At 42.6% G+C, this 18276-nt stretch overlaps 1 protein-coding gene across 9 annotated transcripts in view; it reads left to right on the top strand.

Annotated features, from left to right (window-relative positions):
- The first annotated feature begins 366 nt into the window (after positions 1-366).
- SLC15A2 (solute carrier family 15 member 2) overlaps positions 367-18276 on the top strand; it is a 42960-nt gene continuing 25050 nt past the window's right edge. For 2 of the 9 annotated variants that reach the window (XM_048953853.1, XM_048953852.1), the window contains exons 1-7: positions 4148-4792; positions 8040-8127; positions 8747-8888; positions 10651-10743; positions 11790-11889; positions 15727-15817; positions 17885-17962. In XM_048953853.1, coding sequence (XP_048809810.1) covers positions 4664-4792; positions 8040-8127; positions 8747-8888; positions 10651-10743; positions 11790-11889; positions 15727-15817; positions 17885-17962 — 721 coding nt within the window. In that variant the 5' untranslated portion in view covers positions 4148-4663. Of the gene's footprint in view, positions 833-4147; positions 4793-5654; positions 5897-6174; positions 6244-8039; positions 8128-8746; positions 8889-10650; positions 10744-11789; positions 11890-15726; positions 15818-17884; positions 17963-18276 lie in introns of those variants that run through there. The other 7 variants (XM_048953855.1, XM_048953857.1, XM_048953858.1 and 4 more) reach the window with 7 other exon arrangements.

Genomic DNA, 18276 nt, shown 5'->3' with positions numbered 1-18276 from the left:
AATTGCAAGATTGGAAAGGTTAGAGCAGTGGCTCACAGTGACATTTACCTGCAGAATACATCCAAGGCTTTTCCTGATAGGAAAATGCCTTAGAGCCTTTCTGAAAGGACGTCACAGCAGTTCAGGGGACATTATAGGGGGAACGCAGAAAGGGGTAAACAACAGACACAAGCCAGAAAAGAACCTGGGTCCTCCAGTCATCTCATGGCTCTAAGGTGAAGAAGAAGTTGGGAGAGCAGCACATCCATGTTATGTCTGCATTCCCATATGACATGTGAGGAACCAGTAACTGAAGCCAGTATCTCATGAAACCTCGTGTCTTCTCACAGTGTTAACTGCTAACAGATGTGCAGAGTTCAGGCCAGTTCTGTAGCTGGTGTACAGACTCACAAATCTGTCTGGTTTTATTGCCAGCTATAGGTCCTGTCTCATCACAGGCCCAGTCCCTGTTTTTGTCTAGTAGAATTTCTGTTATTGAAAGATATGTAGCTGCAGCACAATGTGATTTCTTGTGAACATCCACAAAGGATGCCATGCAGCCTCAGTAAGAGGCTGTACTCAAGTGCAAAGGTGGATTCCTTGTGATGTTTTGGAATGAGCAGAAATGACTTCTGTTTGGCTTTGGGATTGAAAATAAATGAAAGTTTAACTATTTTATTGGTGACCAAAGGACTGCTGCTGTGAAGTGAAACATTAACAGAGTGAGAGAGAGCCAGGACTGCTCGACAAGGTTCATCTTCAAGCACAGCATAGCTGCCTTCATCTGGTGCACCCAAAGCAGAAGAAATGGCAGAAGACAGTGAGCTGCAAACTGTGAAAGAAGCCCAAGCTGGTGAGAGAATTTCTTAAAATTCCTTTTGCTAAACTGAGGGCTAAAAGACACCAGGAAGGATGAGAAGTTTCTCTGACGTGTTTAGGCTGACTAGTGACCAGATAAAAGGCACTTAAAGACAAGCCAGGTATTTGATAGTGTTGTTGGTTGACATACATTTATAGGTTTGAGTCCATAAGGGCTAGTGAACAGGCTAGTAGAACAAGGAGGCAGGACTAAAGACCTCTGGCATCTTTTTTTTTTTGTTGATCAACTGATACGTTTGTGTTTTTTTGTGGGTTTTTTTTTGTTTTTTTTTTTTTTTTTTAAATATTTTGGGATGAGTCTGGGGTGATTGGCAGCCAGTCTTGGTCTATCTAAAAAAAGTTAAGCTATGATCTTTTCTATAATGGAAGAATTGGAGAAAGGAAGCCAGAAGTGGTCTGGAGAGGTTATCTTGTCCATCTGAAGATAGACCAGGACTAGAAGTGTTCCTGGCATGCTCGTAACTTTTTCTTAGGAAAAGAAAGAGGAGAGAAACACAGAAATGGTGAGAATACTATAAAAGTATGACCAGTGTGTGTGAATTCAAAATAAGACTTGTTAGAAAGAGACCAGTGTGGCTGAGCTGAAAATCAAGGAATTGAACAGCAAGATGAATGCAGGTATAAATGAATGGATCAGTTGAGTATGAACAGATTAATGTGTACAGCACTGCAGCATAAAGCAGTGAGAATCTAAGAATTGAAAATGCAAAAGAAAAATGCAGATTGTCCTCCTGTGGATTTAAGGATCTGAAAAATTTAAATGATGAACTGAAAGTTGTAAAATAATGTATTCATGGAAACTTACAGCTATGCAAGGCATCTGATAGCTGAGTATTACATTTAAGCATGGGTCATCTTACAGGTTGTCCACTTGCAAGAATGACAACGGAGAAAAAAAGAAAATCTTACAGAAAGCAGTACTTGCTTTCATGCTTACCAGCTGAAGTTGTTTAAAAGAGGCTTTTCATGGAAATTCAGAAGAGCAAACTTCAGAGTCCTTCAGATCTGTCTGCCTGCTCTGGGACAGGACCTGACATATTGAGCAAGTCCCTAATATGTTCTTAAATATCAGACATCAAGGATTGCCTGAACTCTGCAGCCTCAGCTGCACCACTTTTCTGCCAGTGCTCCCACATCCTTGCAGAAGGGAAATTTGGCCAAAAGAGGCCCCAGATCTTCTCTACTGAAGTCAGTTATTTTTCTCATCTTATTGATGATGAAAATGGAGAATAGTTGATCTCTGTGCCTTTTTCCCTTGGGGTAGCATTTGGCAGTCTTTCCTGAATTTCATCTTAATAATTCCAGAGCCACAAGATGGTTTCTCCCACATAGAAATGTTGAATTCATGCCCTATTCTCCATCCCAGTTCTGGGCACAAATGCAAGCAGCCTGCTGGCTGTGCCGATGTTCTCTTTGCTCGTGGAGAAGTTGGGAACCTGCATGTTTCCTACCTTCCTGGATTGTTGGAGCAGCATTGTGAGCTACCCTGAGAGGAATTTCCCTGTTGTCCACTGGATGGATATTTTATATGAAGCCTCACCTGCCTTTTTGAAGACAGTGGTGAAGCTTGTCCTACCTCTGTTCCTTACAAGTTGGTTCAAAAATCGCATCCACTGCTTGAAAGAGAACTTGATCAGTCTGTAATGATTTGAGCAAAACTGAAGGATCCAAATATTGTACACTGTGGCTTTTTTTTTCTTTTAGTGAGGACATACAAAAAGAACACAACTACTCTGGCTTCTCTCGATCAGCCTTTGTTTGCTCGTTTTCTAGTTTCAATAAGACTTTCATTTTCCTTCCTCTTTCTCCAATATTTACAGCATTTCTAACACCTTTTCTTATTGCCTTTTGTGTCCCCTGCTAGCTATAATTCATTTTGTGCTGTAGCTTTTCAGCCTCTATTGCTCCATACTCGATCTGTTTGTTTATACTCATCTTCAGAAGTGTCACCTTATTTCCATTTGTGGTACAATTCCTTCCCAATTCTCATCCCAGCCACACAGGTCTACTATCAAGTTTTATTTAACTTGTATCTGAGTTGCTTGCAGATATATTCTCCTTAACTCATTCTCACTGTTTGCTGTGACTTACCATTTATTACCGGATGCTTTTATTCTTTTTTTTCTCCCTTTCTGTCTGGGAAAACCTTCCAAAAGATAATGGCCTAAACATCTCTGTGCTGTATTTGACAAGCAGCATGTTAATTCCACTGACTGATACATTTTTTTCATTCTAGTATTAGAAAAATCATTTATCCAGTGCAAAGCACAGGGCTATGTACACACAAGGGAAGCATAGCAGCAGACGCCAAAGGTAATATTAAAGCATCTCGTTGCATCAGCATGGGAGCCCTGCACCCAAGGGATGCTGAAACCTCTCCTGTCTTGCTTTTGTGTAATCCTTGATAAAATTTGCTGTGTTTGCCCTGCTCACACAGCAGGCTCCTACTGGGGCTTGGCTGCAGTTGTTTTGGCAAGTAAGAGAGACCGACATCTGGCTTGGAAATATTTCTGCTGCTTTCAATGTGGCAACAGATTCACAGGACTGGAGTATGTGCTGGCTTGGTGTGCAGGAGGCAGGACCAACTTGCACACGGTCTGTTTTTTGTGTTACTCTTAGCCTTGAATATACTTTAAAGTCATTCTTGCCTGTGAAACGGGCCTAACAAAGATGTTCTCCATGTCTTGTTAGCAAGAACTGAAGGCAAACTAAGGATCTGTGGTGTGAGCAGATGCCTCTTTCCTACTTTGTCAACTGCAAATCTGGCTCCATTGTAACAAGCACTAGCAGCAACTTGGTGCTGGAGCTAGGGATCAGTTTATGAGACTCTTGTACCAACTGCAGATCCTGGGTATGATCTGTGATTTTTCTGGCAAAAAATTGAAGGAATATTGGGGAAAATTCTTTGAACATTTGCCTTTTAAAGAAGCCAAATGGAAGGGGAAGAAAAAACCCTGAACTGCACGCAAAATACCACAGAGCTGCAGCCACTGAGGATGGTTAATGGGAAGGCTGTGAATTTTGCTCTAATTGCAACCATCACCAGGGAATACTGATAAGGAGCTCCCTGGATTCCCATGGGAAGGGCAGAAGGAGGGACATCAACATATCTAGCATAGAAAGCGTTTGCATCATAGGCATCCCAGAGGTGGCCTTTTGGATATAAGGAGACATTACAGGGGATTTGAGGCTTCTGGGTGCTGTCTGTGCCCTCAGAATTAAGTTGCCCCATAGGGAAAGTCAAGGATGTTCCAGGGAATTGGTATGGAAATGTACTCTGGTCCTTGGACAGCAAAGAAATTACTTAATACCATGACATCCAGTGTCTAAGGGTTTCGTGTGATGAGTTTCAGTGGTTATGACTTGGGGTAATACGTGGCTTTTCAGTGGACTGGGACCCCTGCAGAATAAACCTGACATTAGCACAGTGGAGGAAGGACTGATGCTATGATGCTTTGGTCCTAAATCAGCAGGTTCTAGAGGTTTCTGGGTCCCTGGATTTTTATTCAGCTCACATCTGTGCAGCATACAGCGCTGTGCTAGGCTGATGCATGTGCGATAGCTGGGAGCATGCCAAGCAAACAGGAGGTCCGTGCCACAAAGTGCTCACAGCCCCAACCTGCAGAAGGCTTAGGCTGCACTCCCCAGCTCTTGCTGAGTTCTGCTGTTGTCTTTCTTCATGGCACCTCCCTCCCCTTTCTGCCTTGGCTGCAGAAATGTGCTCAATTAGGGTTAACTCAAACTGAATCAAACTTCATGCCTGAGGTTGGAAATCTTCCCAGTCAACTCACCACGGCCACAGAGCATGGTGGGAGACGGGGCGAGAGGGGAGATGAACACTTTTCAGAGAAACGAATCCAAGGAAAGTTTGTTCACTTTTATTTCTGCAGGAGATGATCCCCCCAAAGATTTCCCTGTTCAGAAAAAATCTCCGGTGAGTGTTACAGCTGATTTTGTTTTCTTTCCTTTCTGCTCAGCTTGCTCTAAACATTGCAGGATCTCTCTGTTCTTTCCTCTTTTGTGCTATGGCTAGAGACAAACACCCTTTCTTGCAGAGGGTTGAAATAAGCTTTAACAACTCCATGCAAAAATCCCTGCGCTAACCTGATTAAGTTAAGAAAGGGCAGCTTAAAGTGAAAAAATGAACTGTTTGCATCCTTGGAAAAAAATAAAAGAGTAAGGGTTTTCATTGCTGCCTTTTTCTTGAATGCTCCTTTCCTTCTGAGAAAGGACTTCCTTCTGTGAAGTGCAAGGGGCTGTCATGCTTGGGTAGGAGGGAGCTGGGTTGTGCATTTGCTTCCTTTGATGAGACCATGGAGACAGGTCTCCAGGTGCTGCTAAGCAGAAGGAGGGATGGGACTTTGGACAGGCCACTGACATGCGTGCCAGAGCCTCAGCTTTACATCAGTGGCTGTGAGTTAAGCCAGATTCAATGTTTTTGTACCTTGCAGTGCTCATGTTTGTGTAGGTTTTCAGGCTTGTTTCAGCTAAGGGCTTGACACTAAGATACTGTACACTACATTGGTTTTGGTGAGAAAGAAGCTTGTTTTGCACCTGCTTTGATTCGCAGGACAGTATGGTAATAACTGCTCTTGCAGCCGGTGATGTCATTAGCAAGCCAGATATTAAGCTCACTGTTTTAAGTACTGTGCAGGCATTAACTATTGGGTATTCAGAGCTCCTCTGAAATCTTAGTCCTATTTTGCAGCTAATCAGCAAGAGGGAGAAGTGCAAGCAAACATCTCTGCCACTGGCACTTTAAATGACCTCTTTTTTTTCTTTTTTTCTTCTTGAAGACAGGCTGTCAACTTCCACAGTATTTCTAAGAGCTCCATAATCCTGCACATCCCAGGCTTACAGTGGTTAGCTAAGCACAGCAGTGTAGCTGTGTGCTCATGAATCCAGGCTTAGCCTCTTTGCTTTAGCTGGGGCTTTCTGCTGAGCAAGGTCCTCCTCTGCAAAAGTGAGCATACTGCAACTGGCTCTTCCCATGAATGAAGGCTGCCCACTTTTGGATGTCCAGGCAGGCCCCATGCAGGTCAGTGATAAAGCAGAGAGAGCACCTGAGTGTTTCTGTGTGCGCTGATGCCGTCTCACGGCGTACAGGCCAGATGAAATTGTCCCTGCTTGTTAGTCCCTTGCTCAGCTTTTGTAAGCAGTTACTTAAGGTGCTGGCTCAGGCACTGGGGCAGGTTTAGCTGTCAAGTCCCTCCTCCTGCTCTCTTTTTCCTGCTTCTGTGCACTCATCTGTTGGAGGTGCCCAACCCAGAGCAGGAATAGCTGAGAATGGGCTGCTGCCAGAGTTTCTGTCACTCCAGGTCATAGTGTGGCATGTGGTACCTCCCACTGATGCAGATAGATCCTGCAGGGCTTGTGCACTGTGCGGTGAGTACAGGCAGCAGTGTTCTCAACACTGGCTGCCTTGGCTTTGTGGAGTCCCACTCTGTATCTGCATCAACTGCTATTAAATATCAAAGTATTGATAGTGAGGTCTGGGAAAGAGTGGAAGAAAAATATCCCTGTTGTGCCATTTTATTTCCCAGTTCAAAAAATGCCACAAAGTAACCAGAGGAAGCATTATTTCCTCCTTATGGCTTTTCCTCTATGTTATTAAGAACTTGTTAGAGGAGAGTATTCTGCGTTTGTGCATTTGCAGCTTATATATGCTGCCATTTTTCAGGCTGGTCTAAAAGCGGGAGCTCTCAGTGCAGTTTCCAAGGGAGCCCACTCTGTCTTGGTAGCCATCTGCTGAGCACAACAGCTTCAGCACAAACTGTAAATGTAATGGGTGATTACATTTTTATCCTAGTAAGCCCAAGGATCCAAGGGTTTCTTAATAATAAGGCATTCCATAAATAGTGAGAGGAAAATATTTCAAAAATCACAAAAATATCACAGATGCTGGGTTAGGTAGTGGAAATGGGTTTAGTCACAGTGTTGTTATTGTTTTTGTTTTTATTTTATTTAGCTAACAGTTTATTCTCTTCTGTGGTCCTTGTACAATCTTGAGCAAGACAGCATGATTAGCTAGTCATCTAACCTAGGAGGCATTGCTTTGGGAATCTGAATAAACTCAAGTCTCGTGGTGGAATAAACCTCAATAAACACATCTATCTTCTTATCTGTATTTGCATTTGAGACTCTGAGAAGTAATACAGGAATTCATTATTTCTGACACGAGGTACAGAAATGCATACGAAGAGTTCATCTCACTCCACTGGTCCATGCCATGGCTGTTTAAAACCTTGGATGTGAATGCAGATGACAGTCTTACACCCCCATCCCTCACCCCATGTACGCCCAGCCAGTCTTTCCCACTAATTGGCAGAGCTGTGAAATCTTGCTGTTCCTCGTGGGAGGCAGTGGAGATAAGCAGCTTCCAGGAGCTCCCAGCTGTTTAGCTGGGACCGCTGTGGGCAGCAGAGGGACGGGGGCTCACTCAAGGTCATGTAAGACCTGGCTGTTCAGATTCCTTGCACTTCACTTGGAAACTGCAGATCGTAGTTGGAGTGAAGTTGATGTCAATAAAAAAAGTAGCCAGGCTCAGGTAGGTTTGAGAAGCGCATAGCTCTTTTGTTTGATTTTTGTTTAATAAATTGAATTATCCATAGCTCTGCCAGCATTCTTGGAATATAAAATAGCTGCTGTGGCTGATGCTCTGCTGCAGTGAATGCAGTGATGAAGATGGTGTAACTGAGGTGCAGAGATTGAGGGCAATTGACACTGAGGAAGGAGCAATGTTCTAGGTGTTGGGGAAGGCAGCAGTTTCAGGGGAGAGCAGTAGCTCTGTGTGAAGTGTAGATAAAAATGCATCTGAAGGTGTTTTTTGCATCTCAGTGGGATGTTATCTACTGCATCTCTGTTGCAGCAGAGAGGCAGTAGGATCTTTCCAAAGGAGTTTCTAGAGCTGTGGGCAGGGCAGGTGTTGGCTGCTGGCAGTGCTGGAGTCCCTGTACTGTTCCTTACTGGGTCTGCCAGGTGTATTCATAGGGAACCCTAACCAAAATAAGGATTGGTGTGAGGTTTCCTCACTTCCTTGAGTTCAAGCTGCAGGCTAGCCAGGCAGTTATGAACACCTGGGTTTCAGACTGGGTTCCTCTCTGCTGCCCAGGTGCTGTGTGGATGTGTTGCAGGGGTGAAAGCTGTCACTAAGCTGATATGTTCTGCTCTGTTTCCTTTAGAAACTCTGTGGTTCCAACTACCCCCTGAGCATTGCCTTCATTGTGGTGAATGAGTTCTGCGAGCGCTTCTCCTATTATGGCATGAGAGGTACGTGGCCCATGGGAAGAGAATTTCCCATCCTTGTGTTTCTGTACATGATGGCCTGGTGTTCCAGAGTTCTGCTGTATGTGGTCTCAATTGTCTTTCAAAAGTAAATTGGTATTTTGGGATATTAGGCATGAACAACAGACTCTGATGCTGAAGCTAGACCTGTTTTAAACAGAAATTGGTACTAGAGACCTCCAACGTCACTTCCAATCTAAATTTTTGTATCATTCTCAGTCTCAAACCTCGTTTTCCAGTGTGTGATATCTTTCAGTTGTGTGCATTCTCTGTGTCTGAGAATTGAATCATACAGGCACCTAATCTGCAAATAGAAATTATGCATAAACAGAACTACAGGCTCAGGTGTGATAAGCTAGAAAATATATTTTCCAGCTAAACATAAATGTTTATGAACAAGGGAAGCCTGATACTCACATACCTCATTTGAGCTTTTCCTGTGTCAGGGATTATGAGGAATAGATCTGTAAGCACAGATTTTTCCACAGCAGCGCTCATAGTTGGTATGCAAATCCCTGTTTTCCTTGTCACTGTGATATAGCTTCCTGTTTACTCACAGAGAAGCACGTCAATTATCTGATGTGTTTTGCTTGCTTCCTTTTAGCTGTCCTGACGCTGTATTTCATAAGCTTCTTCCACTGGGATGAGAATCTGTCCACTGCTGTGTACCATGCCTTTTCTGCTCTCTGTTATTTCACACCTGTCATTGGAGCTATCATGGCAGACTCGTGGTTGGGGAAATACAAGTAAGTAGATGCTTCTGTAATTCAGACAGGATCTGTACACACTGCACAGCCTGCACGAGGTTCAGTGCTGCCTGTGCTCCTGATTTTGAGCTAGCTCAGGATGCAGCAAAGAAACACTTGTGAAGGTCAGCTTTTCTCTAAATGGATGAACAACTAATGTGTTTGCTCATGCTGTTATGTGCTCCTCTTTCACACAATGGCCAATAGGCAATGCAATCCAAATCAATAAATTAAATCACAGAGCACAATGCTCCTCTACCCTCCTTCCCCATGCACCTTGAGAAAACTAAGATATAGGGTGGTTAACCCTCAGCTTGCCAGGTTCGGTCACTGAGATGGATTCAAAGATGGTAAGGAAGCAGTATCATCCTCTGAATCTGCTAGTTTCAGGTGAAATGTCACTAACTGTACCTTCACATGCTTTCTCAGCATAGGGAATGCATGAACACACCTATTTTTATCCCAGAGTAACCTGGGTCCAGTCAGATCATCTCCCTTAGTATAAAACCAGCTAACATCTCCCTGAGAAAATTAGGGAGTCATCCCTTAGGCTGATAATTTGCAGGGCAGGGCCACCATCTGTCCCAGAGTGGTGGTGAGCAGCTGTACACAGGACATTCTTTCCTTGGCACTTTCTGCTCGCTGCCTGAGGTGTCTTGCTGTTAGTGATGAAGTGCAGCTGAACCCTTCCCTATAGGTCTAAGCACATCTGGCAGTGTGAGTCTCTACATGGAAAAAAACTGCTGCAATATGCCTTTGTAGCAGAAAGCTCTTAAAGAGATATCAATATTCCTTTTTTAATTTGTGCTTTAACTTAGTCATTTTCCTGTCCTATTGAATGAAAAAACCTACGCACACAAAGTTGGTTTGTTTTTTAACTTCATTATTTGAAGTTGCCTGAGAATACTCAATGCTATTTGAGGATATCTATCTTGCAGTGCGATGTTGTGAAAAAATAAACCATTATGCAAACTTTTGTGCATTAGGCAAGAGATTTTTCTTGGAATAATCCCCTAGTCTTTATAAATGGTGGCTTTTGCTGCCATAGCTAAACCAATAGTAAGGACAGGATAACAGATTAGAGGAGATCACAGGGCTTCTTCTAGTATCTCTTTCCTAACAAGTTCTTCCATTTTTACTGTGAGTATTTTGTCTGCACATAAATACATAAATGTATCTTAATCTTTAAGATGATGAAGCAATATAATGCACTTAAAAGCCTGACCCTCCTGGTCAGATTTCCTGCTCACACTCGCCAAGATGTGGGAAGCAGATAGATGAGCTCAGTCCTCCAGAGGTGCTTGAGATTCAATTCAGTCTTGTAACAGGAAAACCACACTCCTAATTTGGATGTAGTAATCAGGTGGGTTGAAAGCGAGCCACAGTCCCTACAGATTCTTTCCAGCACAGTTAAGTGCGTGCTACAAACTGCCAGTTATTAGTAGTCTGGAAACTGAGTTGGACCTGAAGAGCACTCATCTATTTGCAGTGTGGAACATTTAGCTTATTCTGCCCAGCAATCTCCCCAAAGAAAGTAGTGTCTATGCTTCCCTAATCTCAATCCATTTGCCTATCTCCTTTTTCCAGTGTGCTAAATGTTGACGTAAAAGTTATAGCTGTCTGCAGTACTGGGGATATGGACAAAACTATTCCTTGTGCATCTGCCAAATAGACCTTTCATATCAGGAAACACAGACACACTCTGTTTTCAGATCGTGCATCACTCAGCACCTTCAGTCACTGCTGTTTGCTTTGCTCACAGGACAATCATCTACCTCTCCATTGTGTATGTGGTCGGCCATCTGATAAAGTCAGTCGGTGCCATTCCATCCCTAGGCAACCAGGCAGTTCATGTGTAAGTAGCTGCTGAAGCTGAATATTTTTGTAGGTTGCAGTGGTAGGTGGTTTACCCAGGACTGTCACTTGTTTCACCCCTGTCAGGCCAGCAGTTTGGAGGGGAAGTCTAGAGTGTGAGTTCACCAGGAAGAGCTCAGAACCATCACCAGGACTGAACCTTTTGACACAGAGACTTCTGATCATGCTTCTCTGCTACATTATGCTACTGGAGTTTGGTCTCTTCCATCTGATTGCTCACACCGGCTCATTTCTCTCTCATTTTCTCATTGCCGTAGCCATACAGCTCAGCAAGGTCCCCTCATGTACGTGGGAACACTAAATCCCAAATACACATTTTTCTGATGTGTGACAGAGGAATGATGTGTTACTTGCAGGGTAATACCGTTCTTGCCCTCTAGATTTTGAACTGATAGGAATGTCAGAGTAGTTTTCCAGCTGGTATCTCTGAAACAACCATGCTGTTTTTACTGAGGTGATCCTGGCACTAAAAGTATATGCATGCAGGCAGGAGTACATCTGGTTTATACAGCAGCTTTCTTTTATCCTCGATTTGACCTGTCTTGACACTCCTGTTCCACCCAGAAATAATCAATAATCTTTTGGATCAACAGTGGGATTTTGAGGAGTGCTGGGAAGTGGAAAGCACCCAAGAGCCTAATTCAAACAGAATTTCTTCGCTTACCTAGACCAGAAGTCTTACATGCAAAGGATTTTTTTTTGTTTTAATTTTCCATTTCGCAATTGATTTCTGCAGCCTTTTGTTCTCAGATGAATGAAAAATAGTCCCTTGGATCTTTGATGTCTGGTACACTTAGTGGGCCTCCAAACAGCAAGAAACTGACAAACACTTTTTTTAATTGACTTATGCTGAATGCAGAAATGAGGATAAATAAATAAGTAAATGTTTGCAGTTAGCTGGCTCATCATCACTGCCAATGTGCAAGAGACAGTGATACTAGAGGAATTATGGTTGGGTGACAATAAAATGTTCCCCTAAGCAGTGGAAGGGTTCTGCAATGGTGTTATTTTTGTTCTTGCATGAAGGGTCCTGTCTATGGTTGGTCTGTTTTTGATCGCCCTTGGAACGGGAGGTATCAAGCCCTGTGTCTCTGCATTTGGTGGGGACCAGTTTGAAGAGGAACATGTAAGATTTATTTTCTTTTCTAAACTCTGCAGTTCTGGGTATTTTATGAGGGTGTTCATATTTTTAGATTCTGTTGTACTAGAGCCTGTTTGCTGGGAAATCACATAGGAATGACTTGCTAGGAAAAGATGTGAGGTAGGATGGTTTGTATGAGGCCTGAAAGAATCAAGATGCTTCAGGAAAGGGAAATAACAACAGAACACTGTTGATATCAGGTTATAATTGCATCAAATAATCCAAATATTAATTGAGCTGGAGGAGTTGGTCCTGTATAGTATAGCATAGAAAGACTGCCTTTTCTGAATCAGCTTAAGAAGTGTGATTATAACACACTGCAACACAGTACAGCAAACAAAAAGGAAAACTGTATTGCAAGCCTCTCTGCTTAGAGAACAGAAACTAGATTGTTGTTGAGGAAGAACTGTAGAAAATTCTTGCCTTTTGAAGGTACTTCTATTCTGCCCAATGTGGTCAGAATGTTTTCTAGATATGCCAGAATAGAAAGTTCTGAAGAGTTGGGAAAATGTTTCTTTTTAGTATTGCATCCTGTGAATTGTAATGCAGTTTCTTCATGTCCTTGTTCTCCATCACAAGGACTTAGCACTGGCCTTCATGTCATGTAATGAATCAATCTCAAATTCCCATTATGTAAACCAGTGGCTAAATCAGGAATAAGGTAGCACCTGAAGAAGTGAAATAGGTCAGAATGTTCTACTTTCAGCTATTACTGTGCATATCAGAAGTCATAGAAGGCCACTGCTATGAGGAAGAAAATAAGTGGATTTGTGATGAGCAGGCTAAATCCACTAAGAATTATTTAGTATTGTATGTTAGAAAAAAATATCCAGAAATATGCCTACTGAGAAAGATTGGGACCTTTAGAAGATGGAAATCCCCATCAATAGGTGTTGAATAAGGACATTCCAGTGGAGACCTATCAGAATAGCCATTGATGGAGCTGGATAAGGGATGGCCACTTGGCCTTGGTGAAGCACGAGATCCTTCTGGAGGTGTGTGCATCCTGTGCTGTGCTGCCTGTCAGACCTGGTGCTTCAGAGGATGCTGCAGAAGGGGAAGCAGCGATCAGAGGCAGTCACCACAACTCTGGCTGGCAGTGCAGCACACTGCTCTGGGGATGCAGTGTGTGTGTACCAGCATGTGGGCATCTCAGGTTGCAGTGCGAATGGTTCCCCCACAAGGATTGTAACAGGTGCTACAGCAGCGTTTTCAGAAGTGCTACTTCTATGAATATTAATGATTAATAATATTTATCCAGCATCTTTCAATTACCACCTAATTACAGGATGATAATATGTACCACTTATCTTCAGAGTGTTTTATAGACTTCAGCTAATGAATCTCAGCATCCCAGTCAGGCACATATTATTATTATCCCGAGCTTACCATTACAGCTCGGTTACAGAGAAAAACCCGAACTGCTCATTGTTGGTGTGGGCCTGTGCCTATTCTCCAGCAGTCAGACTGCACCTCTCCAACAAATTTATCAAATGCTAAGGCCCAGGCATTCCCTTGTGTTGCCTTCAAGGGAAGCTAATTTAGAAAAAGAAACCGTAAAAAGCCTTCTGATAAGGACAATATGTTCTGTTCTATTCATTCTTTTCAGAATAGAAAGTTTGTATTTTACCATTTTGAAATGACTTTTCCCTTCAAAAGAAGAAAAAGAAAGGTTTTATGTATGTGATAGGAAATATAAGTCTTCAAAACCAGTACGGGAAGTTTTGATTTTGTAAGGGATGAAAGATTTAGAGCCAACCAGAACTTTTTTTTTCTCTCTGGAGTGTTGTTTGGGAAGGCTCCCTGTGTTTTTCGTCTTCCACTCTAGCTAGAGTGAAGTAAGTTTTAAAAATTCCAAATGAGCTGAAAAAATTGATTTTCCCCCTCAATTTTCAAGACACCAATAAATTTCAGCTGGACCTTTAAGTGCATGGGTTTAGTTGTTCCATCTGGAAATGAGGGATGTGGTAGTCTGCATATAAAGTAAATAAGTAGATTGATCCTGTGGTTTCCTTGTGGAGATAAAGCTAACTTTTGAGGCACAGGCATACTGTTGGCCTGGTTTTCTTAAGAGTACTTTGTAAATTCTAGGCTCTGCCACTTTCAGAACTGTAGTACTACAAACAGTGAGGGAGACTTATTCATCAGGAGCTCAGATAGAGAAAGTAGATTTGTCTGCAGGTTTCCAAGTACCCTTGTCGATGGGATTAGCAGTCCAGACTAAAAATGCCTGAATAAAATGATATCTACAATATGTTACATGAATGCACAGGCTGCTGTGCATATTAATTAAGGACCAAAGCTGCTTTCAAACAGTGCGGTGTGGTTTTTAAGGTACTAAATAGCTTTCTCTTTGTTTCTTTGTTTTGCTGTTGCCAAGGAGATCAGGATTATCATGTGCAGTACCTTTTCTCTAATTAGTTAATCCAAATCATGTTATTAATGTACGTCTGCTCCAAAGATTAAGGAAGGAGGGAAGTATTTTTTTTTCCAATCAGTGTAAATTGCAAGCTGTTGTCTATTATTTTTGTACTCACTTCTGCTACTCTGATCATTTTTTTTCCACCACTTGAATCTATAAATGTGTATAATAAGGAAGTTTTAGTACACCTTGAGAATCTCAGGCTTGATTCCTTAAAAGTTGTCCTCATCTGCAGTTCTTTACTTTTTAATCCTGTTTTTCAACCTTGTGAATATTGTTGTCTCAGGGAGCAGAAGGGAACACGACCACAACACCTGTGGGGAGCTTCCTCACACATGAGTTAAAGCTTCACATTCAAACCATGCTCAGGTCATAGAGATGTGGCTCAAGGTGCCCTGGGGAGTTTGCTGCCATGCACTGAGCTGTGTCCAGTTTGTCCACTGCCATTGTAGAACCTGGTCACAGCTGGGAGTGAAGCCCTAGATACTGATGAAATACATTGGCTGTCTAGGCTTGGACTGTCTTTAAATGCCAGCTTCACCAACTGAGATATCCCACAGCTGGTGGTACAGATGAATGTGGTGTAGGCCAGGTAGCCTTCTTTCTCTGCTCTGCCAGCCCAGGCACAGGGAGGAAGTTTAGCACTGTTAGTGCGTGTCTCTGAGTGTGTCCAGTGCACGCAAGGAGGGACTGCATTTGACTGAATGCCTTCATGTGTTACTTTTGTGATAAGCACCAAAATCTGCGTCAAATTCTTGATTCCTTCCAAACTGGAAATTATGTAGGAGAAAGGAAGGTCAGCAAGAATCCTTTAACTGTATGAACTCCAATGTGTTGCACCATCTGTTGAATTCCGAGCTCTTGAATATGCCCCTATAGATTTAATTTTCCCTATTAGTCTGATGTTGACAGACCTCAGATTGATAATCTCCTGTCTTATGGATTCTTTTCATTTGCTGCCACTCTCTCATCTTTGCTTGTATAAACTCAAAATATGCAGGTTTATTTTTCTGTTTTTTTTTTTTTAATGGGAAGAGAGGAGGGGAGAAAAGAGCTCAGACATGGGAACACATGATGATCTTGTTGAGCTGTGCCAAGCTGTATTGAATTAGGTGACAAAGGACCTGAATAAGTAGATGCTCTCCCCCTTCCAATCTCACAACAGTCTCAAAGCAGTGGCTTTTCCTCTGAAATGCCAAAAAGCCCCACAGTGCATCTCAAGTAAGATGATTTGTGTGAGCGTTTACCATCACCTGAAGGCAAGTTTGTTTGCCTAACATTTTATGCACTTCGTGACAACATTTACCCAGTCTTCCTAACAAGAGAATTGATAGCACTGAATTTGCAAGCCTGATGCTCTGTGTTAGCTGTGACACTGATACTGTCTTCTCTTGTTTTAGACCTCTGAGAGAAGCAAGTTTTTTTCCGTCTTCTATTTATCCATTAATGCTGGAAGTTTGATCTCCACGTTTGTAACGCCTGTATTAAGAGGTCAGTGTTGATTTAGAGTAAAACAATAAATTAGCTGCCCTCTGGCTACTCTGCTGTGCATTGTTAGGTTCTTATGACAACTGAATGGCAGAAATTATATTATCTCTGGATTGGTCAGTGTATTGCATTTATGCCTTGTTAATCCTGCCATTGCAGCGTAACAGATTTATGGTGCTAGCAGCAGGCAAGTCACAAAAACCATATTCCCAGTTGTATTTCAATGCCAGCCCAAACTGCAGAATTAAAATATGGGAGGTGGAAAGATCTGAATTGTCATCTAATTCTTTCTGTGTCCAGTGAAGTATTGATCCCTGCCTTGCTTGCAGTAACCTGTGGATGGGAATTGATCTCTGATGCCCTGGGCAGGCATCAGGACTGAGTGGTTTAGTAGGGATGGATGTGGAATCCTACACTGTCCTGCCACTGCTGACTGTGGGAGGACTCAGTCCTGGCACCCAAGCATGTCTGCGTGGGTCTGCTTGGAAGATTGCAGCTCTGAGCAATTACCCTTGAAAACAAAGCACAGGCCTCTGCCCCACTTAGGACCTACTTTACATTCTGTCCCTGCTGCACTTCTTTCGTTGTATCGTAGCGCCTGGAAACCAGGGGACTGGCATGCTATAAATACAGGCACAGATGCAGAGGGAAGGCAGCAGACCACAGGCAAAGGGATTGGGGGCAGGACTAGGTAACATTCACACTGGTAATTTTTTCATTCTGTCCTGTGGCCTTCAGGAAGCTTTCTTTATTTGCAGTATTCATTTCATCAGGCTGTTCATTTCACAAAGCTGTGGGCAGTTGTGCTTGTCTTATATCACCAAAGTGTTGAGGCGAATACTCTCCTTACCCAGGTCAACCTTATGTTGGGAGGGGGTTTTGCTCAGTGCCATCACTGCACAGATGAAAATCTGATTCCCTTGGAATGTAAGAACCTGTGCCAAGGCAACATAACAGTGAACTGATTGCAACGTGGAAATGAGGTGGAGAGGATGGGGATAGTAAAATTTCTGTTAAGTATGAAAGGTTTCCTTGGAAAAAACAAGTAGTACAGTCCAAAGACATTTGGCAGAAACATGGAATAGATGTTTTCAGGTGGAGGAGTCCAGCTCACTTTGTATGTTAACATTTCAGTGTGTCCATAATATCTTGCTGCCAGCTCTGTTGGATTTCAGCTAATTTATGAAATTAAGCAAATAAATGTTATGCACCACACACAGTTATGCAATTGGTCATGATTGCCCAGAGACAGCAAATGGGGACAACAGAAGGCTTCGTGAGCTGGTTTCCTGTTAACTCTGTTGTTTATTTTAGCCAAACTTATTTGTTGTTTTTTCTATGCAAGAGCGCAGTAATTTGTAGCCACTGGCATGCAGATGCAGACTTCACTGCTAGTTTGCAACTGGCCTTCTGAACTCCTGTGCTGTGAACTAGGCTGAAAGGCACGGGGTTTCAGTGAACCATACCTTGGATCAGTGAAAGCCATGCTCTAACAAACCTGGGTTCCTGATGGGCAAGACCTGGCTACCACTGGTGAAATTAGGAAGTTGGAGAGAAAAGGTACTGGGGATGCAACTAGTGTGTTAAGTCTAATCCTGTGCAGCCACTTATTTAGGAGTAGGGGTATTTGCTGCTGCTTTGTCCACTGTAGATCACAATGAAATATAATATAACTCATGCAGCTGGCACAGATACTGTGGAAACACAGTACTGATTGTTTAGATCTATGTGAACGTATAATGATTTGAGGTCGTTTTAAATGTTTGTTTTGTTTTGTTTTTCTTTCCAAATTACAGTTCTTATCACTGCTTTCTACCTATTTGTCTCCCTTGTACTATTCTCATCAATATCCCATTATCAGCTTCTATTGCTGGCAGACACTAGCTTCCAAATTGTCCTCGTCAAGTGAGGACAACTGTTTCAAGGAAATTCAATTCATAGTGTCAAGCAGCAACAACAAAGAAGATTTAGAGCCAAACCAAGTGACTGATCTAAGAGAAGCAAATCAAAAACCCAGGTAACGTAAGGCTGATAATAAGGAGATGCTTTTCTTTCTGAATTCTTTTTTAGGGGATGTGAAATGTTTTGGAGAGGATTGTTATGCACTGGCTTTTGGTGTCCCAGCAGCACTGATGGTGCTGGCGCTTGGTGAGTGAAAACCAATGTGATTCCAGCAGTAGTTATCATTTTTAAGTCTGCGTGTGGATGAGAAAATGCACAAGTTCACCAGCACTGGATGGATGCTATGATGGAAAGCTCGAGAGTTCAAACTCATCCAACTGTTCCATGGTTCAGATCAGCAAGAAAAAACACTTGGATCACTTAGAGATGGGCAGACTGTAGTCATCCTGCAATCCTAAATCATGATACTGGTGAGAAGATGGTTGTTCTGTATAACAAATGAAGGCATTAAAGTAATTTTGATGTGCTTCAGCCCTGTCTGTGAGCAGGTTAGGCCTCTG

Source organism: Lagopus muta, chromosome 8, assembly GCF_023343835.1.
Source record: "Lagopus muta isolate bLagMut1 chromosome 8, bLagMut1 primary, whole genome shotgun sequence".
In the NCBI taxonomy this organism is placed as follows: Eukaryota; Metazoa; Chordata; class Aves; order Galliformes; family Phasianidae; genus Lagopus; species Lagopus muta.
The sequence above is the reverse complement of the archived record's forward strand: the minus strand, read 5'-3'. Positions and strand labels throughout refer to the sequence as shown.